This window comes from Eriocheir sinensis, chromosome 31 (assembly GCF_024679095.1).
Source record: "Eriocheir sinensis breed Jianghai 21 chromosome 31, ASM2467909v1, whole genome shotgun sequence".
NCBI lineage: Eukaryota > Metazoa > Arthropoda > Malacostraca > Decapoda > Varunidae > Eriocheir > Eriocheir sinensis.
The window spans coordinates 10796376-10819668 of NC_066539.1; the positions used below are offsets into that span (position 1 = coordinate 10796376).

General features: G+C 39.1%; 2 protein-coding genes across 11 annotated transcripts in view; both read right to left on the reverse strand.

Moving 5' to 3' along the window:
• LOC127005915 (YTH domain-containing protein 1-like) overlaps window positions 1-15093 on the reverse strand; it is a 53102-nt gene extending 38009 nt beyond the window's left edge. For 5 of the 10 annotated variants that reach the window (XM_050875308.1, XM_050875305.1, XM_050875304.1 and 2 more), the window contains exons 1-9: window positions 14928-15093; window positions 12190-12279; window positions 11376-11549; window positions 10711-10854; window positions 9927-10016; window positions 8466-8711; window positions 7379-7496; window positions 6694-6778; window positions 3080-3291 (exon numbers count right to left, since the gene is read on the reverse strand). In XM_050875308.1, the coding sequence (XP_050731265.1) occupies window positions 3080-3291; window positions 6694-6778; window positions 7379-7496; window positions 8466-8711; window positions 9927-10016; window positions 10711-10854; window positions 11376-11549; window positions 12190-12279; window positions 14928-14955 (1187 nt within the window). In that variant the 5' untranslated portion in view covers window positions 14956-15093. Of the gene's footprint in view, window positions 1-1807; window positions 3292-6693; window positions 6779-7378; window positions 7497-8465; window positions 8712-9926; window positions 10017-10710; window positions 10855-11375; window positions 11550-12189; window positions 12280-12418; window positions 12569-14927 lie in introns of those variants that run through there. The other 5 variants (XR_007758977.1, XR_007758978.1, XR_007758976.1 and 2 more) reach the window with 3 other exon arrangements.
• Window positions 15094-17227: 2134 nt separating this feature from the next.
• On the reverse strand, window positions 17228-23139 carry LOC127005917 (peptidyl-prolyl cis-trans isomerase H-like). The gene is made up of 4 exons (XM_050875313.1): window positions 22480-23139; window positions 20781-20957; window positions 18796-18888; window positions 17228-17759 (listed from the first exon to the last, which is right to left on the reverse strand). Exons 1-4 carry the CDS (start codon window positions 22561-22563, stop codon window positions 17562-17564), a joined length of 552 nt encoding a protein of 183 aa, XP_050731270.1. The 5' UTR covers window positions 22564-23139; the 3' UTR covers window positions 17228-17561.
• Window positions 23140-23293: the final 154 nt, after the last annotated feature.

The following is a 23293-nucleotide window of genomic DNA, read 5'->3' on the forward strand; positions in this document are numbered from 1 at the left end:
TCAAAAGCTTTTGATATGTCCAGTAGTATATGATAGACATGTTCTACAAGTCAGGAAAACAACAACAAACATTTTTTCATCCCTTCCACTGGTAAACTCTGAAACAGCCTCCCTTCATCTGTTTCCCTCCTCCCTATGATTTGAGGTCTTTCAAGAGAGGAGTATCAGACATCTTTCCAGCCAACACTGAACTCTCTCCTGGCCACTCTTTTCTGTTTACTTTTCTAAGAGCAGTGCTCAGAAAACTATTGTTTGTTTCTTGGGGTTTTGCTCTTGAGCTACTTCCTTTACTGTAAAAAACTTAATCCTTTGTAATTCCATTTAACATGGGTGTGTGACCATATGTACTACACTTAATAAGCAAATATTCATACTTTCTCTTAGGTCAAGTATCATTTATCTCTAGCTAAGTCAGCTTCCATGAGTTGTGTTTTGGCAGCTCAAAGTTAATGTGGGATTGTACAGTGTGCTGCACATCACTAATGTACACTATAAGATAGGTGTGACTGATGTGGTGTAAATATGGCAGCATCACAGCCAAATGCTGACCAAAGTTTATTAAAAAAGCATAAAGGGAAGTCCTAGCAGTTGGGATCATATAATAGTTCAAATGGCATTTCATAAGCTTAAAATGTTAAAGCAGCAAGGATAGTTAATATACAGGGTGAAATGATCAAGCAGGGTGTAGATATTAATATGACTGGAGATACAGTTACACAGGGGATGGGTTTGAGGGAATGTGCCATAGAACTGGAATGAGTCAATAATAACTACTGCAGTAGCTGAACTGTCAGCGTGTGGACGTGGTGATCCAGAGACACGCATTAAAGCTGACAATTTTCGGCCGAAGAAAACCTCATACTGTCATCACCATCTATCAACCTGGACTTCAGGAAAACTTTCTCAAGAGGATCAAGTGGAGCTTCAGAAGGTAACATGAGCCAAGCAAGAATGTCATCACTATAAAAATACTTGCCCATGACACTAATGGGTTGGGGCCAACTGCCAAGACCCATCTAAGGAGCTTACAAGTGCCATGGGCTAAGCATAAAATAAATAAATAAATAAATAAATGAATATACTAGCAGCATGGTCAGTCAGATAGCATGAATCAAGGTTTACAGCAGTAGCTGTTAACTAAGGTTTACAATAACTGCTAAGCACAGTGAAAGTGACATAGTTTAGTCATAAACATTGCTGCTGCAGGCAAAGGTAGCATCTTTTCTTTCTGGGAATATCATGGATAGACTGATATACTTGGTGTCTCAATGAAACTAAGCTCATTGCCTGTGAGATCCTAAAGGTCTTTCACTTAACAAATGAGAAGACCTAATTCACATGGCTTGTAGAGGGAATAAGTGGCTCAAGACAAATTTTGGAGTGGCTGGAGACATCAAAGATCCCATCTGAATGAAAACATCATGATTAACAGTAAGCTTTGTATTGTCACACCATCCCCTAAGTTTGGGGAAGAATCATGTGTAAGAATAGGGGATATGTTTCTAGATTATCTGAAGAGACTAACTGAGGGATGCCTAAAGATCTTCAAAAAGTGTTCAAAACAAAATTACAAGTAACTATTTAATAATAAGAAGCTGTAGAACTTTCTTCTTTGATATCACATTTGAATAATTAGCAATAAGAAGACGAGGACATTGATGTGAATGAGTGAGACCTGCTGCACTATTGCACTTGTTATGCATGATATCTGCGTGAATGCAATTTTCATGAAAAAGAGCCGCTTCAAAACTGGAGGAAGTTCATATAAGCTACAACCATGAAAATAGTAAACTTTTACTGTACTCACCACTGGAAGATGGTGTGTTGTGAAGATGCTAGGAGAGGATAAGAATGGATGGCAGGGATTTGCCCTCTTGCAGTCTTGAACGCAATATAATGCAACGCACTCGCGGTACTTCACTTATTTCACTTTGATCACTTATCACTTTCACTATTCACTTCTCACTCACTAATCATCCCCCTCACTATTTCTTTAGCCAGGCAATAATTCTCTTTCATTTCAACAAATCAGTACTGGGCTTTAGCCTCCTAAAATCTTTGTGGTAAACTTTACGGCATCTCCCACACGCTTAGTCCCGATTGCTTGAGCGAGTCCATGCAAGATACTACATTACCAAAAAGTTTATGACCATTACCTTACAGCTAAGCCGAGTCCATATGCTTGGGCCTGGCTCTGTGCCAACCTGCTAGTGAGTGTCACCTACTGCTGGTACGTGGACTTGAGCCAACCACTCACTACTTCACACAAAGTCCGCATACAGCTACTGGTAAGTCCCTCATTATATAGTGATAAAAAGTCCACAAGGAGTGAATATTTACCAGCTTTCTCTAGCCTTTAAGTTCGAATTATCAAAGGGAATTCCTAGTCTATGTCTGCTTTTTTTATTACCATGTAACCACGTTCTTCATGACTGGTGATACGCAAGAACTGATGAGGAGTTACACACGGCACCGGTATGTTTGTGTGTTAGGTGTGTCACTCACTAGCCAGGTTGTGTGAGAGAGAAAGGGACAGAGTCCTGTGAGAGGATAAGAGTCCTCAGCACCGGGATTAGAGACAGAGCGGTAACAAGACACCGAGTGAGTAAGTGGAGCTGAACCACTGTCTCACACTATTACCCTCATACCAGTAGTAGTGTCTGTGGCACACCACTATCACGGTACAGATGGAGAGTCCTCATAACTGCACTTCTGGAGATGGAGACGGACCTGATTTGCTTACTGCCACTGTTACATAATAGAGCTCCATGTTACTGTGTACTTCAGCAAAATTCATAAACTTGTGTTTGTGAGCACTTGCTGTGGTAGTGTTTCAGTTACATAATTAATGTGTTTGAGTGGTTTTAACTTGGTGAGAAAACTATTAATGTTCAAAATGATCATAATGTTGTAAAAAAGTATATGGCATGACTGAAGAAGTGTGAATATCTGGGACAAAAGTGTTTCCTGTCCTAACAGAGGTGTGTGCTGAAGTTCCATAGCTGAAGGTACCAGTGGCAGCTTCAGCATAATGCAGGCCGCTCCTTTTCGAGACTCAACCCTGGTGGAAGGGACGCACCTGAAGCCAACGTCCCCACGGCCTCTGAAGCTTCCACGTTCTCTTGGGCGGCCCCGGCGGTCTCCTGGTGACTGTAGAGGCCGGCGGAGTGGACCCCTGGCACGGGCCACTCTTGATGCACGTTTACTCTTGTGCAAAACTGGCGTGAGATTTATTCCTTCATCTTTAGGAAATAAGCGACACAGCTCCTCTGCTACACGTGGTTCTATTTCCTGCAAATTTCACATAATGTATATAAATATATATACTATGTTATAGACTGGTAGATAAGCTGCACAAAACCTGAGATCTAGAAAAATATGATTTTATACAATCTCAATATCAAAAAACAATTAAGTAGGGAGCCTGCATTTGAGAACAATTTGAATAATATTTTTTTCTAACAATTCCCTAGAAAGGTTGTCCTAGAAATGACTGCAAAATATACTTGAAAAAAGCTACCATTGTTCATTTATCCATTTCTTCACATCCTTCTATACCATTCCATGCTTCATCACAAAATTTTACATCCTTTACAATTTTTGTTTTCATAACACTCAATCCTCCAAAGCACTGTCCTCTTCTGTTCCAAGGTTTGACAAAGTTTCACCAAAATATTCACTTTCTGGATCTGCTTTCCTAAAGTAATATCTTCTGATTAAAATTTCTAATACAATCTCTCACACATGTATATGGTTAAAAAATGTCTGGGAGATGCAAATTCATGAAAAGTAAAGTGAATAAGTAACAGAAATAAACAACTGGTTTCAAAATGGCAAATCCAGACAGATTTTCATCTTTCCAATGCTATGCCCTTGTTTTACACTTTTCTTGGCACCCTCTGGCAGCCCAGCACCATAACCACTTCCAGCAACTGGTGTTGATATTACAAATTCAGAGGAGTAAAAATCAACGTAAGATACTACATGATAGCATTAATAGAAGATGAGATACTACTTCAGTATGTAAAGAAACATGGCAGACAACAGCTGAAAATCAGATTGAAATGACTCAATTTGTCTTAAGCTATTTTCACACCTGATCCTTGCTTCTCTTGTTTGGAGACATATAAAGAGCTAGATGTTTTCTAGTAGAGCACCTTTGCCTCCACTTCATAGTGGCCGATGAGCCGGCTGCAACTGAGGTCGAATGATACAGGATGTCATTGACAGTGGCTAAAATGAAGTGACACTGCCTACATTCAAATAGCTGAGGTTGCTGGTACACCTCCTTGCCCGCCATCTTTGGCTTATGTTTACACTTGCTGATGTGTAAACCCCTAAAATTGGGAGGATTTAAAGACTATGCAAATATGGTAGACAAGAGCCAAGCATTGGGTTTCATGCTCATGATATTGATTTTTCCAAAATCTGAGCTTTGGTCACAATGCCACATTGCCAAACATGAATACCTGAAACAATAATGAGTGAAATGTGAGTGAGTACTGTATCATTCTGTCACATGTTCTCTAATCCTCACAATCAACAACTACAGTACCCCCTCGAGTTTCGCGCTCGCTTCGTTCCGAGGATATAGCGCTAAACTCGAGGTATTGAAAACACTGAAAAAGCACTTATTTATTCCGACCCGTGGAGGTTTTTTTTTTTTCTTATTATTTTTACATGGCATATGGCACCAGTAGACTGGGCCCAATGGTCGGCCCTGAGCCCGTCATGGCCCAGGCAACTCTTTTTAGTGGCGCCACTATAATTGGCTCATGCTGCCCCCCGGAGCTCACTTTTTTCCTCCTATACTCCCTTGTTATCTCAAAATACGTACCTTGGAAAAAGGAAGAAAACAGGAAGAGAGAACGGGTCGTTTTAAAGCCACAGATGAAGCCTTACGATTGGCTGAGCTCTGAAAACACGCTTGTGATTTGCTGGGAGTCCGATGGCGTCATCGCCGGCGCTCACCCAATCAGCGGCCTCACTGCCTTAAGGCGGTGTCACACTGGCCATTTTCCTCTAACCGTTGTGGCTACTGGCAACGCCTGTGCGCCCATCCGGGAGCGAGTTGTCGGTTGTCTGTAAGCTGTCACACAGGGCCTTTTTCTTCCCGCCACGTTGGTGGCAGCTTGGGCAACCGGCAACTTTTCTGGGTGTGCGTGTCACACATAGGGGGAAATTAGAAAGGTGTTGGAGGGGAAGGGCAGAAGAAAGAGTCAGATCATGTCATGACACAGACACACACATAAAGGGAAATGAGAAGGGTGGGGGGAGGGAGGGGCAGAAGGGAGAGTCAGGTCATATCCTAACCAAAGCCCTGATCTAACTCTCCTTTCTGCCCCTCCCTTCCCACACCATTCTCATTTCCCTTGTGTGTGTGTGTGTGTGTGTGTGTGTGAGACAAGTCCGGACATGACCTGACCTGAGTCAGGTCATGTCCTGACCAAAGCCCTGACCTGACTCCTTTCTGACCCTCCCTCCCCACACCATTCTCCTTTCTCCTTGTTTTCATCCTCTCTATCTCACCTTTCACAAGAGGGGCTCATAACCAGAGTGAAGCTACACACCTCCTCTCGAGTCGGGGGCTCGCGTGGTATTGAGGCTGCGCAGAGTTGAACCAAACGCGACAGGGAGGAGACGGGGGAAGGTCAAACGCAGTTGACGTGTTAATAAGTCTCTCTCTCTCTCTCTCTCTCTTGCCATAGCCACAATGTTTGGAGGAAAACATCCAGCGTGATACTACCTTTTAAGGTAACGTGCGTGACGCTGATGGTAAGTAGACGTGACCCGTACATGTCAAAACAGCACGAAACTCGGGGTGATAATGCGCGAAAGTCGAGATGGTAAGAATTTTGGGCTAACCGCGAAACTCGAGAGAGGGCACTGTATATGACATAGCAGATGCCTCTTAACAGGTCCCCTTTCACAATTACAATTAGCATCTGTTCAGTTCATAACAATTCTTCCCTGATGTGTCCTGTGATCAGAACCTAAATTCACAACATTCTGCTACGTTCCAAGTCTATGCTGGGTTATCTACCTTACCAGAACATTTGCTTTTATTTCACCTTTATATTTAAATCAATCTAACATTTATGTGGAAGTTACATCTTTTTTTATCCAATATAACAACTTTACTTTTCCCTGCACTGAACTTGATTCCTCTGGCAATAATATAAATTTGAAAAGTTTCTGATGTCTACGTAAAGCTTCCTAAGATGTGGTTGGAACCAACATCATTTGCCTACATAAAAGACTGGTGCTGCCCCCTATGTACTCATTCTCACACATTCATGCTTGAGAGATTAACCGTTTCAATACGTTACGCAGACGTGGGCGTCACAGTATGGAAAGGGTTAAGAGGAAATGAAAGAGGATTAATCCTCCTCTAAACTTCTTAATCCTCTTAATTCTCTTCCAAACGGAAATGGAAGAGGTTTAAGAGGTTTAGAAGAGGATTAATCCTCTTCCATTTCCTCTTAACCCTTTCCATACTGTGACGCCGACGTCTGCGTCACCGTATTGAAAGGTTTAAATCAAATGTGTTTACAAAAGGACCAATGTATTTAACTGAAATAATTCTACATTGCACTAAATTGTCCATGACATCTGATTCATCTCCTCAGTACTTACTAGCTCTGGCCTATGTAGAATATTCCATAGAAATTACAAATAATCAAATGAACAAACCTGACCATCTCTGCCAATCTTCACTGGTTTTCCCTCATTCCAGGGGTTGTAGAGGTGCTGAGTTTTGGTGAAAGACAAATCTCTCCTGAAATGTACACAGTTTATTACAGTCCAAAGAATATGATTTCAGACTATTAAGCTATTTTTTTCATTCTCATCTGCCTAAATTACATTCATTTAATGTAAAATGACAATGACAACTTTCTTTGGCCGCATATAAACAATTTCAAGTAAGTTTTGAGTTATGATCTTAAAGAAGAGAAAAAATAAATGATAAGCAGAAAAATTCTTGCAAGTGGCTTAACATAATAGTTTGAACATGTGCTTAGAGAAAAGCATAAAAAAAAAAAATAAAAAAAAAAAAACTACACTTCTGCTCTCCTTTTCATGCTCTTTCTTATTCATTAAAGATTCAAATTGCTGCTTCCGTGCCTCTATCTCCTCATTCTTTTTCACAAGGATCAATTGCTTCCCTTTACCCTGCAAGTGTCACTCTTCCTGCCCTCTCATTTCTCTTTTGAATTTTTTACAGAAGTTATTTTGTTTGTTTGTTTTCCTGATATTTTGCAAATCTTTTGACCAAAATATTAGAAAACATAAAATTGATTTTTTCCCCTCTGATATAATTAACCCCATCAGAATAGATTTCTTCAATACAAAAAAGGAAAAACTAAAATATAACTACCTGGATACCCAATCAAGCTCAAATATTCCACCAAGAGCCCGTGCAGAAAGCCCCGGTGGCAAGACCCAGGTGACCGGGGGCAAATCTCTTCGTGATTCCCCGGCGAGTCGTGCAAATCCTGTTGGCGTAAGATTGTTATAGAATAATAAAGTACCCTATAAATTATTATATATATATATATATATATATATATATATATATATATATATATATATATATATATATATATATATATATATATATATATATATATCTATATATATATATATATATATATATATATATATATATATATATATATATATATATATATATATATAGATATATATACACACACACACACACACACACACACACACACACACACACATATATAAATATAAAATATCATATTAAATCTCATGCAATAGTCAGTTAATAAACACAAAAAGGAGACTGCAAACATGAAGACATTGCAAAAAGGGTGAAGCGAAGCATGGTACATTAAAAAGACATGTAAACTTCATGGTATGTTATAAACTTTTGGTTATATAGTTTTAACCTTTTTTCTGTATGGGAAAGCCCAATGTTCACACAGTGTGTGTACTTGTGTAGAAGTAGAAATGTAATTTTGTATTAGTTCCAAGGCATCCTCTTACAGTAAGCTAAAAATTTTACCTTTATACAAGTATATACAGTAAATCCTCATATAATATAGGTTACATTACATTTGTTAACCCTTCATATAAGCTGAAAGTCTTAACCCATAAAGGACAGGTGGTAGGAATTCCAGCTTGGTCGGAGAAAGGCGGGGTGCGGGAATTCCTGTCATCCGCTGTCCCGTCAGGTTTTGTAATTCCCAATATCATATCTCCACCGTGCTGCAACCGAAGGATTTCTAGTTTCTTTCATCATGTAGTTGAAAGATTTCACCACGATGGGCTATAGTGTTTTAGTCTGAAATTGCCACACAGGGCATTACTGAAGAACACCTATTTCGCCAAAATTTTCAACACGGCACACGCTCTGCAATCAGCAATCCCCCTCTATCTAGCCCGTCCTTTATGGGTTAAAATATATTAAGTGAACAGGATTTTCTGATACTCACCACAAAATCGTCCACTTTCTTTGATGGAAAATATCAGAATTACATTTCTGGCTTCCCTGAAGGCTTGATTTAGCTTAGCTTCATTCTGTGGAGGAGTGGACCACACCCCTTTTGTCTTGGAGAGAGAGATGTTGTCAGCATTGTTTGATTTCATGAGGAAGAATCTGGCATCACGGAACATGTAGTTTATTTTTGTAATGTAGTCATATTTCTTCTTTATAGGATGTTCTTTTACATTCTTCATGGCTGTAATCAAAGGTTTTATCAAATGTAGAAGAAAAATCAGAGGACAATAATTTTATACATCAGAGTAATTGGTACAAAATGTAATTTATAACAAAATAACAGCTTCCTGATTTTTCTTACTCCTAATGTATTTATTTTTCTTTTAAAATTAAGTGGTATGAATGTGGTATTACCACAAAAATAAGATAATCTCGGAATTCACTTTTCAACAATGACATTACTTAAGATATTTATTTCCTAACCCCTAGCCAACATTTTTAGGAAGTTTCTCAACACCAGAATAGTGTCCATGACATGAATAATGGCATATGAATGCTATTCCACTGTTCAAGGATGGAGATAAATCAGTAGCGACTGTCTGATTAACATCCTCTTAGTCTTAAATTGGTAAAAGGGAAAATGATGCTGTCTATCAAAACTAGAACGATTAATGACCATTCAGAGAAATAAAATAGCATTCATGAGTCACAGTATAGCTTCATCATGTCTTACTCATATTTTGTTGTTTTACATAGAAGTAAATTAAGTTTTCCACTGGTATAATAATAACTGGCAACCACCAGCAAGTCCCTATTTCAGTTGTCAGTTGACTGCTGGCTGCCCTGAGTGGCTGGAGTCTGCACAAAGCAATCCCCATTCCATTTGTACCCTGGCTTATCAAGTATAAGACAATCATTTACAATTGATGATTGCAGTGCTAGCGCTTACTCACCTCCATGAAATACAAGACAAGAAAGAGTTCCAATTCTCTTGCCAAAAAGATTTCTGATCAGCCAGCCACACATCTGCCCAACATGTGCAGTTTCTCACTAGTAAGCCCAAGCAACAGGCCTGCCTTATGTTATTAAGTAACCAACACTCAGCAAAGTTTCCTCCTCTGTTCAAATATTCCTCAAAGAACAAACTTGGAAGTCAGCTGTTGATTTCCATACACCAACATTACTTGCTGCTTCCCACATGACCCTTAACAACAAGCACCATACCAGTCAGATCATATATATTGCTTGGGAAATCTCCTGCTAGGGAACAGGGTGTTGGAGATATAGACAGATAAATAGGCAGGGCAGATGCTGAGTAACTAAGTCTCAGGAGCTAGCATGTATAGACTGATTGGCTTTTTGAGGTCTCCTTATATCTTGCTGTACCCATGTGCATATAAGCATTAGCACTTATGAAAAGAAAATCTGTATATATATGAACTGCTACAACACTTACGATGGTCCTCAACACTTTTAAGGGAGGCCTCAGATGCACTGCGTTTTCTGTTTCTGATCTCTTCCTTCTCTTCTATCTCCTCTTTCTCAACTGCAAGGGAAAAATGATTTATTACCGAGACAAAAATACATTCCTTCTACAACATGCATCTTTAAACTAATTGCATTTGAAAACAATTCCTGAGTCCAACAACTCGACCTACAAATGTGATGGTACTATACTGTTTTAGTCTACAAAATACATCATTTAACCTATCATGTGTGCAAGTACTCTCCCCAGCCCAACTTTAGGTCCGCAAAACAAGAGATCCTATTGTACTATTAAGCATTTGACAGTAACAGTAGAATGCCTTGTTAGTGTGAATTAAAGTCAGGAATTGAGAAATTATAAAAAAATAATCATTAAACCAAATTATGTAATTTGAATATAGTTGGGAAAAGGCCTAAGTAATAATCTTTTAACAAGTGAGAATAGAATTAGTCAAATAAATGACTATAAAAAAAAATTTGTACATTACCATATATATATATATATATATATATATATATATATATATATATATATATATATATATATATATATATATATATATATATATATATATATATATATATATATATATATATATATATATATATATATATATATATATATATATATATATATATATATATATATATATATATATATATATATATATAAAGAGAATTTAGGAGTACCCACTTTTTCTTTTGAAGAGAAGATAAACAGGGGAAGAAAATGAGAAAAGGATGCCACCACTGACCTGATGATTCCCTTGAGATGGAGGATGTCCTGGAGGCATCACTCATGGAGGGCTCATCATCAGAAAGTTGGTGATCAGAAGAAGCTTCACTTCGTGTGTCAAACTCCATGTCTCCATCACCCTCTGCTGCTTTGTCTCCTTCTTCTGGAAAAAAATAAAAAGGTTTATTTATCTCCTATTCTTGTTCTACCACAATCCATTACATCGGTTTCTCTCGCTACACTTAGCTGCACAAAGGTATGTAAGTCTTTTTTTTTTTAATTAATCCCTAGCATGTGAGGCCCCATAGTAACCTCTGCACTGCACTGCATGCATACCACCACACTGGACTGTAGCCCCACAACTTCCCCTTTGTCCTTCATACCGTGAATGCCATTGTGCTGGGGGTTGGGGAGGAAGGTCTCCTGGCAATACAGCCAAGGTAATTTCACTTGCCACTGTTTTAACATTGTATATTGAAAGGAGAACTTAATTATTAACGATAAACAAGATCCAGCATAGAAGTGTGTAAGACAAAAATAAATGAGACACAGGAAAACTATGCAAGCTTGATGTACACGAAGAAGCATAAAAAAGACTTTCTTTATTATGACCTCTGAAATGCCACACTCTTATGGAGCATGATAACAGTAAGCATGGATGAACAACAAAAAGGAAATACTAACCACCCTCAATCTCCTTCTTGACAGGTTTTGCCTTCTTTTTATTCTCCCTTTTCATCCGAAGAGCTTCCTGCTTCTCCTTTAGCTTTGCTCTCTTGACTGATGCCTCCTTTAGTTCTTCTTTTTTCAATTTTGCTGCAGCATCCTTTGTTTCTCCAGCTTTTTTTCGTCGTTTATCTAAATCAATGAAAAAATAATTAATAACATTCTTCACTAAATAGTATTAAGTGGTAAGAGTATTGCAAGACAACACAACACATTATCAAGTAGCACTAACTGTTAAGTGTACCAAGATAAAAACAATGTGAATTTAGTTGTTCATCCTCCTGACTCATGATCACATAATTCCACTTTGATCTAACTCTCTGTAATAACCACCACTCCATTGCTTGCTTTTATCACCAATTATATTCCAACCTATTATAATATACCTATTATATTCGCAATGCTGAGTCACCATGAGGCATGAGTTTTTTACTTTTCCCATCTCAAGTTGTCTCTGGCTGGTATGGATATTTAACGATGAATATTTAACATAAATCTATTAAAGGATGTGGGATGTGATACTACTCATCTGCTACCATGGTGTAAAGTTGCAACCATATTGCAATACATTTACATATGGTGGTGGGGTGTTCAGAAAGTTAAACTCACACCTAACATGCCTCTTGGCTCACCCTGGGCCTATAGCTGCTTTTACCATAGGAGAATACTCAAGTGACATTTATTGTGTGTTTTCTAAGGAACATAAAATGATACTTTCACCAAGAGAAAACCCTGTACTCCAAAAGAATTATGTGTGCACTTCAACACTTACTGGATTTATCATCAGCAACATCATTGAGCTCGTCATCAAAATTCTCTGCAGAGTCAAGCAGCTCCTCCATTAGGTCCACCTCAGCTTCTCCTGGAAAAGAAAAGGCAAAGTGAGTGCTGACACAAACAACATTTTGCTTCAGAGAGTACTTAATTTATGCTATACAACAGTATTTTCTTGTACCATGAAAAAAATCAACTGATTATAAACCAAGAAAATGTGTAGGTACCTGTAGGAGTAGTGAAGCATTTTTGTGTACGTTTATCACAGCCAAACTTTTATTATTTGTTGAACTTTTTTTATATATTTAATTCTGTGTTTGTGGCAAGGAAATAAATTATAATCTTAGACTTTGTGCCTAGAGTTGTCAGACAGTAGGGGAGTGCAGAGTAAATTAGTATTATAGAAGTAGATTGGAAGAAAAATTAAGGGGAAATCCCATTGTTCAAGTGAATATTTTGCCATTTTTTTAAAATGCTCATGTATTATTACTAAAGCATTGTGAGTCTTGTGCCCAAAGCTGCAATGTGTATGACCACGTTTGAAAAGTAAATGCCACGCCCCTTTTCATATGCTGTGATGAATGCTGCATTTATTTTAGGTATGATTTTTTTTTCCCTTTTTTTGTGTTCATTTCTAAGTCACACCAAATATGACACGTTTAAGGCTTGGCAACACTAGGTTGGAGGTTGAGGAGCAGACAGTGAACTTCCTTTACATGTATGTTATGTTCTGCCAGGTTCTTCATTCCCTACTTTGTTTGGATATATTTCCTTGCTAATATCATTGATTTGCTATCACAAAGATCTGAGCAATGCCTTATGTCAGTAAGAGAGTGAACGAATTTCAAGAAAAAGGTAAACAAGGTGTAGAAAGGTGGAGGAAGGAAGCAGAAATGGGGTAATCATAATCGATTACAGTTTTTCAAGTAATTGTAATTGTAAGTGATTGCCCTTTTTTTAAGTAATTGTAATCGAATACATTAAAAATGTGATCATAATCGTGATTACTTTTGCGATTACATTAGCAAAGTTTTAGTTAATGTTTTTTTGTACAAGAATGTACTCTAAACATCTGTAGTAATTCAACCAATTAAATATTTAGTATGGTACATGTGTATAAAATGTGCAAGTTCACCATTCAGTCCTTCCTGTAATCATGATTGTAATCACGATGGTAAATCTTAGGAATAGCGGCTCCTAGCGGGTGCACGTTTAAGGCATGGTGTGGTGGTAATTACAACTTTCTAGCACATTCGACAGGGTTTTGACAAGCAGACAGGCGTGTTTATGTCACAAGGGGTGTATTTTTTCGCGCGGGCTCTTCCCTTTCTTCACCCTGAAGCTTGCAGTCTCATTGCCCATCGACTTAGAAGAAATCATGAGGCCAGCGTGGAAAAATACACCCCTTGTGACATAAACACGCCTGTCCGCTTGTCAAAACTCATACGTGCTAGAGATGTTGTAATTACCACCACACCCTGCCCTAAGCGCGCACCCGCTAGGAGCCGTTATTCCTAAGATTTACCATCACAATTAATACATCATGTAATCGTAATTGATTACACCTAATTTTATTGTAGTCGTAATCATTATTGTGAAAATATGAAGTAGGGTAATGGTAATCGATTACATAAGTAATCACCCCATGTCTGGAAGGAAGACGCTTCCACAATGCTTCTGGCATCATTATTTCACTGCAACAGACGTGAAGGAAAGGATGATAGCCACATATTGACACAAACTTTTCACAGGGAGAAAGAAAAGATAGAAGATGGGCAACAACTGCTCTTAAGAAGAGAAAAAGGAGATTGTACTTGAGCATTCTAAAGCAGTTATTGAGGTGTCTCAATACTCCCACTTGAAAGCATTCAGTCATAGGAAAGAGGGAATACACATGAAGGAAGGCTGTTCCAGAGTTTGCCAGTAACAGGGATGAAAGAGTGAAGATGCTGGGTAACTACTGCATTCTGGGTTTAGATAGCCCAGGAGTGGACTAAAGTAGACTTTCTTGCGCAACGAGGCCACAAAAAGGTGGAGAAATGCAGTTAGCGAGCTCAGAAGAGCAGTTAACATGAAAATATTCCTAGAAAATAAAACTTTACAGCTGAATTTAAGAGGAACACACATGAATATGGAGGTGGGCAACAGGATTTATGTAGATCATAGGTAAATCCCATGGATTTTATTGCTAAATCTATAGGACTGTCAGTATGAGAAATGGAGCAGTTTAGATAAAAAGCTTTTAGACAATACTATGTTCAAAAGGTCTGTGTGTGTGGAGCCCCCCCACATGAGATGCATACTCCATACAAGAATTGAGAAGGCACTTGTATATGGAGTTAGTAAAGTAATTAAAAGATATGGAGACAAAACCACACAAATATAGCTGAGGCCCTGTATACAGCACCTAGGAACACATACGCACACGAATGAAGGAAAGGTTGGATAAATATAAACAAGGAGACAGGACTAACCGAGCTTACGTTTGTGTGAATAAGTAAATAAAAAACAGGTTAATACACACAATAAACAGGAACACACACACAAATAAGTACACACACGTACGCACACATACAAATAAGTACACACACTCACGCACGCACGCACACACATACACGCACACGACACAAGTACACACACACACACACACAAACAGGGACGCCCATCACAGCACAGGCACCTCCCTCCCTCACCCTCACCTTCCTCCCACACCGTTCCCAGCCTCCATTTTTATACCTTTGATTTCTGTGTTGTCTTCGCTCATCGTGGACGGCACAAAGGAGTTATTCCGGCACTAATAAACACGGTAGAGGGAAGAAAAGTAACACAAACACGCACGCAAATCCACTCGTCCTCTTCCTCCTTCCTCTTCTTCTTCCTCAGTGTTGCCAGGCGCCGCTTCTTGTAGGAATCATCTCTCAGGCGCAAATTAGCTCGCAGAGGGAGGTTCATCTTTGCTTGTTTTTTCTATATTTTACTCACCGCCAACGTTTACTTGTCCTGTTTCGGATCTAATACACGGCACAAACATCAGAGCAACACTTTTAATCAAGAGAAGGCATTATGGCGAATGAATAGGGGAGGTTTTATAGAAAGAATTACCCCGCGTTGACGTACGTACTCAGTTATTGCTTGTTTGGTCTGTTGGTCTTGTCTTGTGGGCAATATCAATCATCATAATGATCATAAATGGACAAAACTAGGACAAAACCAGGCAAATTAATGTGTTTTCCTGCTGTTTATTCCCCTGGGCGCATGCATAGTGGACAGCAGAGCGACTTATTACTGCAAGGAGTTATTTCTCGCAACGCCGGTCCTTCATTATCCGGAGATGCAAGAAATTTCTGTAGATCTTTAATTTGTTTTGTATAAATAATTCCTGAAGATCTAAGTTAGTGCTTCTCTACGTATAAGACATTCAGTATCAGTAGTCTTTGTATTGTTTCATCAATAAGGGGAAAGCTAACATGAGTGGAACAATTATATAGTGATATAGGCTATGCTGTACATTTCATTACTCCTTACGACTACATGGTCTAATATCACTCTAATGCTTCCGAATTTTGAAATGTAGCGTCACACAAAGGAAATATTTTCATTAGTTGGGCAGCAGCTTCACTTTAGTAAAAAGATAGTAGGCAGCGCTCAAAATTATTAAGTCGAGATTTCTGTAGATTTAACCCATATTTAATTTTTTTCTGCATAGGTTTCTGAAGATCTGTAGAAATACCGATATTTCTGTAGACCTGGCAACACTGCACTGCTTCGCGTCAGCAGGGTTGCCAACTTGCCACCGATCTTTAGGATGGTAATCGAACCTGAGAAGCATTATAAGATCAAACTGTTGTGCCACGTTAACAAAGAGCCGCACTTTCCACTTCACTTGTATGGATGAAGCGACTCTCTCCGACCTTATTGGTGTACTTCGTGTTAGATTTGACGTGGGATTGGAATTCCCATCACACTAAATCAGTATCAAAAGGCATCCCAAAAGTATTTAATATATTCTATAGTTGGTAGTAAAGATTATCACATATAGGTCCTCAAAAGGGCATCAATGCTTGCGTGCAGGGATGCCAAGCAGATTTTTTTTCTTTCTTTTTACGTCGCTGCCTATTGCGCCGGTAGGCATCTTCCCGGTGGGGCCTGATGGACGGCCCAGCCCGTTCTGGCACAGGCGAGTTTATAGTGGCGCCATCTTTATAAGCACAATAATTATATGAGCTCGTATACCAGGGAAGAACAATATTAACAAAACGAGTTATTTTCCATTCTAGTTTTGTGGTTTAATCTACTTTTTTTGTATGTAACATTATACCTTTTTAGTTCCATGCTTAAGTTGTACACTCACACTATGTATTGCCTGGGGGTTGGGATGGCAGGTTAATTTCTCCCTTCTTTGTTGTATACCTGCATACCTGTGTCCTTGGTGTATTCCCGATTTTTAATTACGTATAGCCTACCTACTTTGCCAGATTTGCACTTTCCCATACATCCACACAACCTCTGCGTGTCACGAAATATATGACTATACACGAGAAATTGATAGCCCTTGTTTTTGCCACTTGATGCAGTAATTCTCGCTGTGTGGACGTTCTGGTGATGCTTTTTTTGAGGCACTGCATGAGGAGGCAAAGCAATAATGATGCAACCCAGGAATAAGAGGTGTCTGCCATACCCACCACCTACACAACTGTATATAATTTACACTATCCTTGTTTTTTTTATATACCCCAAAGGAGGGTGCATGTGCAGCAACCCCCAGACGGCTGGTAGAGATATAGATACCCAATTTTTTCAGGGAGGCCAAACAACGGGGGAGGGGTGTCAGGAAAGGGCCCACCTTTCCCCCCCCCCACGGGATAGGTTTAGAACCCCCACCACGCCCAAGCAACCGAGAAGCAAGCAAGAGACTCACCTACCAGGAGCCCCCTACTATACTTGTCCCTTTCATGTATTCAAAATGATCATAGTCTCAGTATGCTTAACAGAAAATACAGTAAAATTTATACAAGGTGAAAAAATAATTGTACAAGTGATTTATTGTTTTTATATTCAACTCTTATGATGAAGAATTTCACTTGAAGCCTTAAAAAAATTCTGGTATTGAAGACAGGGACTTTTGTCAATATCAAAAGCATATTGACAGAAATGATCTTGTCATCTTAAATGTAACGTTCATTATTTTAACACAGATTTGAGCCAAATTCATGTACTGAGGATTTCTATTACTCAAACTTAATGCACACTATCAAATTCCCTTCTGATTTCTCACTAGAGTACATTCTCCTTTAATCTTTATCATCATCTGTAGTAAAATAAAGTAATGGAGTTTTTTTTTTTTTTTCATGTTAGTTTTTTTTTTTTTTTTCACATTTGTCCACACTGTGATATAACAACAGGGATCTTGGGTTTGTTGTTGGGTCCAGTAGGAACATTCTCAATCTTGCGCATCACCAGCAACCCCTCTATAACCCGACCAAATACCACATGCTTCCCATCCAGAAAATCACATTTGGCACATGTAATGAAGAACTGGCAGCCATTGGTGTCCTTTCCACTGTTGGCCTGGAAAAAAAAAAAAAATTAAAAAATAACATCTTAGAAGCAACACTTATACAGAAATCCCTATTTTCACCCATAAACTTGCTAACTGCATACTTCCAGCCATCCCATAGTCTCACTTCACAAGACTTTTAAGCAAAGTTCATCCCTATGCTGTCCAATTTCCTACTTAAAGAGTTGGAGAGTAACTTCACACTCATCCCTTTGACAGATAAACTCTGGAACAGCCTTCTTTCATCCTTCCTTTGACTTAAACTCTTCCAAGAGGGGAATCAAGTCATCTCTCTGACCACAATTGATCATTCTTTTGGCATCTTCGTATGTTTTTTTTTTTTTTTTTTTTTGAGAGGGGAGCAGCACGTTGAAGGCTCTCATTATTATTTTGCTTTGGCCTTGGCCTGCCTCCTATAACACAGAAAAAACTTTGTCGCTGAACACAAAGTCAATTTTTTTTAACCTAATACAAGTTTTTGGTCAGCCACAGTAAGGGTATGATAGTAATAGTAGTTAAAATTTCAATATCCAGATGCATAAATTACTATCATCAAGTGAGAGATGATTTTCACTTGAGAAGAGATAACATTCTTCAACGTCTGGTAGTATACATATACTCAAGGTAATGTTTTATTGGTAAATGATTATGAATTTAGTGTATTACTACTACATGCCTATGGTATGATAAGTATCAAGCGTCTATAAAACTTGATATGACCATTTCTGAAATGCGAAGCATTTTATTGTGCATATTAAGCAACACTTGTGTACTTTCCTTTCATGGCTAAATGTTTCTGCCTCTAGGACTTTCAAGAGGGACTGACATTCTTGGCTCATTAAAATAATATTAAGTATTAAGTGAGGAAACTGCACAAAGCAAGGCTTTTGTGCAGTATAATTTGGGAAAACTGTGATCATCATAATTAACATTGGAATAAGCTACAGCCAAATGCAACAACATTTTTATAAGCTCTGAAGAAACTCAGCTGGTTACATATTTCTTGGTTATATTTTTCTTAAATTAAGAAAAAATACGTTTCCTCACCAGAGACAGCAGCCCAGGGCCATCATGCTTTAGGAGAAAATTTTCATCTGAGAAGCTTGGTCCATATATACTCTGCGTTCCTGTTCCATCACCCTGTGAATGTAGAAAAAGACAATCTACCTTGAACATGTGTTACAAATGGATAAGAATATAATTAATGTTTTGTCTTTCACTGAATGGGTCTCAATTTCCAACTTTCATTATTAAGTCTATCTGCATTAACTCCTGGGCAACTATTTTTGTCTCCCTTTGCCTCAGTGAAATAAGTCATTAAGTTTCCAATTACCAGAATGATGCACTAAATATAACAAAAATTCATTACAGACCATATAGTTGGTCTTGAGTTCAATGCCATGTATATTTGTCAGCCCACTATGGAACAGCATTGACTCTTGAGATGACTTCTGGAACTTGTCTATAACTTTTGGTTAGCACACATATGAAGGTTTGAGTTTTCACCTTGCAAGTATGCATTTTAAGGTACTAGTTACTTGTATGTCTGTGTAAAGGGGCTCTCACACATTCCCGGTCCCAGTCCCGATTGTCCCCGATGACTCCCAATAAGCCGATCGGGGCCTGACCGCCAACTCCTTTCCTTCGCTTACGGAGAGGGCCCCTCGAAGTTTATGGTATGAGAAATTGGCCGAAGAGCTTCTATAGTCGAGGAGGCTACCTTAAGGTACGGCCTTCTCTCTGTTCATCCCTCGCTCCTACCTGTTCCTCCTCGTTTTCCTCCTTCCTCCCTTGCTAATCCCCAGGCCAGACACAGGTGTTCACTTGTGGTCTACCGCCGGTCTGCCATAGGTTGTTGGCGGTTGATATTTTTCGACACCGCCAGTCGACCGGGCACATCGCCGATATCTTTGAAAATTTTAAAGTTGACTGGCGGTGGTCGGCTGTGTCTACGGTCCTCAGGGTCGACTGGCGGTAGACCGGTGGTCTGCCGCCGACAATCCCTGATCTTACAGCTGGTCGACCGGCTTATCGGGAGTCATCGGGGACGATTGGGACCGGGACCGGGAATGTGTGAGAGCCCCTTAACCCGGCAGTGTTGGCAGACCCATTTTTGGGCTCCCGTGAGTCGGTCTGCTGAAACGGCGTACCCCGTTTGGGGCTCGGCTCAAAACGCCTAATTCGAGCTAGCTGTAGGTGGTGGCGGCATAGAGCAGCCCACCATGCATTCCCAGAGTCATTGTGTTGGGTGATTGATCTCGAGGTGGGCTTATTTGTCATAGGTGGTGCTGTAAGGTCATGGCAGACTGAATTAGCTATCCATACAGTAATCACTTGTCAAATTCTCTAAAGTAGACAAAAAGCGACTCTCGGCTAGATGCCGCGTGTCATGAGACTGTTTATTTTGTAACAAACACCACCCAAAAATAATGGAGTTTGAGTATAAGTAAATATTTTTTACGGCTTTATGGTTTTGAGAGGAGTACGCTGATATACGTTCCATGCTCTTTTCTTAGTCTCAAAATGCAGTGTAATATTGCTGTTTCTTGGCCACTTCTCGGCTTTCCCATAGCCGAAGCCTATGGGTTAAGCAGCAAACTCCTCATCAGTTTGGCTCTTACTCATGTTTTCTGTGAGAATTATAGGTGTTACAACAAATATTTGCTTCAAATTTAATTCTGGCTCCGGTCTAATACTACATAGTTGTGTTTCTCTTTGGCTGCTTTTACAAACAGAAGTCATTATTTCATAAAGGGAGCAGGGAGATAAAGAGATAATTTTCTGTAAACTGTTTTAACTACGTATTAAAGTAATGAAGGGGTGTGGTACTGATGAATGAAAGCCATTTTGTAGCTCCTGCATTTTCCTATAGGTAATCTTTGACAGTATAGAGCTATGACATGCATGGAAAACAATGGGAGTATTTTAAAAATATGCATATATAGTCCCTTTTTATTGTTTACTCAAAATTTCCAGAAGTCTATGGAAATTTACAGTGCACAAATCTGGAACTCATGTCATAAAATACTTACCCTCACAAAGTCACCTCCCTGGATCATGAAGTCCTTTATGACTCTATGGAAGCTTGCACCTTTGTATCCAATAGGAACACCATCTTTGCGATATTCTCCTGTGCAAAACTGGCGAAAATTTTCACTCGTCTTGGGGCAAACATCAGAGTACAATTCCATTATCATTCGGCCAATCTCCTGGAAGAAAATAGATATATCACACACACAAAACAAAAAAGGAACTGATGCAAGTAGTGATGAAGTTGTGATATTCAGGCATTAAAGGAAAGAAAGTTTGTAAATGAGGCAATAGAAAACTACAAAAGGAAAATCAGGAGTTCAAGGATGTAACTGAAAAATTAAGATAAAAACATGTGGATAAAAAAAAAAGGTTAATGAGGTCCTTGTGAAATCAAAGTTAGTATTTTTTTTAAAACATGCAATTACAGTGACACATCCAAAAATCCCACTTAGCTGAAGAATACATTCATTGTCCACTTGTGTTTGTTTTCCTTCACACTGGTTGAACTTCAATTCCTGAGCATGGCCAAATTTATATCCAGAATTAAATAAATTTCACGTGTTTCAAAATAACCAGAGGTCCGCATCAGACTAGTGGCTAGTGATGATATTTTTTTCCTATGGTGAAAGAGTAAACTTATGTAATGAAACGCACATAAATTCATCTAGTTGGTAAGAGGAAATTGTGCTGTGAATTAGTAGATCATCAGCACATCCCATCTTGCTGATTGTGGTTTGAATCCCTGCCAAGTCAAAATTTATGTCCCTCCTTCCCAATGCTGAGACAGATTTCTCATGTGCTTCAGAATAAGAAGTCCTTGTAAGATTGGTGGCTAACGGTGATATCCTGTTCCCATGATAAGAGTGTCAAAAGATATAGGATAGCTTACATTCTCTGTGAAGGAGTTAATGGTAAACTTAGGAAAGAACTAAAACAAATAAATTTATCTAATCAGAAAGTAAAAGCCATATACTGACCCAGATGCAGAGCCCCCCGAAAAAAAAAAAAAATCCACTAAGATGTGATGTACCCTTATATGCATCAACACATTTTGTTTAATAATTTTTGATAAGCACAATTCACTTTGCTCTGTGCATTATAGTCTTATTCTTGGTATGAAAGTGCCATCACCAGAGTTGAGACGCTACTTTATCCCTTAGACTGTGGAGGAACTATATATAGACGGTTCAAAATTCAGTTAGTCAGTTTTGTATGGCAGAAATAAAACAACACTTTCAGATTGCAGTTGAATCTATATATAAAAAATAGTTGAAATATCTATTATATGGCATAACTATATTTATACTATGGTCCTAAGGTCAACAGTGACTATATATAGACGATTCATTTTGGGGGGGAGCTACTCTTCAAATACTGCTGCTGTCTATGGGTTAACTGCCAACCATCATATTGACAACAATTAAATGTACAAATGTAACCAAACCTAACATCGCCTCCTGACAGAGGGGCTTCCCCTTCCTTTGCAGCCCCCTTATTTTGATCAAAACAGACATGACATTGCCTCCTAACAATGGGAAGGGGGATTTGTTTCCCCTTCCCCCATGCATTTAAGAATTTGAATAAGAAATGGCTACAAAGAATGATGAATAGTACAAGATATGTCACATAAGGTGTCAAACTCTGCAATGTGACGGGTGTAAAACTAGATAAATGCCTTTTCCACTTCACAATGCTTACCGTCTGCCCCACAGTGATGTCGAAGAACACCACTGGATTATTGGGGTTCCGAAGCTGCTGCTGAATCTGATTCCAGGTAGGCATTGCTGATTAAGTTTAATTTTCTGACTAAAAGAGAACAACCGTGCCACTGAAGCTGGATTTTATTTAGTTTATTTTCCTTCTCACAACTTTAAATGTTGTTTCTTTGCCTTGTCATTCCAGATATATGAAAACACCAATTGTAAATGCTTTCATCTATATCCTCTTCTTTTTCTTCTTTTGAGCTGTTCCACTTTGTATCGCTCCTCAGGTCCTCCTTGGTTCCTCTTCACATTTAGATACTTTACACGCACATTTAGTTACTTCACTGTGGTTTTTTTCTACATTCTTTGGTTCCACTGACTTGTGCTAGTATATTTTTCTTTGTTCCTTGTGTACCAGTCACTGGACTCACTGCCACTCTGCCCGTGCCTGCGTACCAGTCACTGCCACTCTCCCCGTGCCAGTCCCTTGGCTGCGGCACTAATACCACTCAGCTCACTTCCCCGTGTCCGGAGGGCTGGTCAGGCCACGCCGTGCTGTCTTCGGCAGTGTTTTAGGAGCTAGTCAGGCAGTGGGTCCACACCGCCGTGCTGTCGTCTCCCTGGTTACTGTTTACCGCCAGATGAGGACTACGGACATAATTGACTTTCTTCCGATTTTTTAAGTAATTTTTCCCATTAGTACTGTTGCTGTTGCAAAATACTCGTTTCTGCGATTTTTCTTCACCCTAAAATGTAAGGGGGTGACACCCCCAGTAGCAGGTGGAGGGGATGAGGGGGGTTATACACTA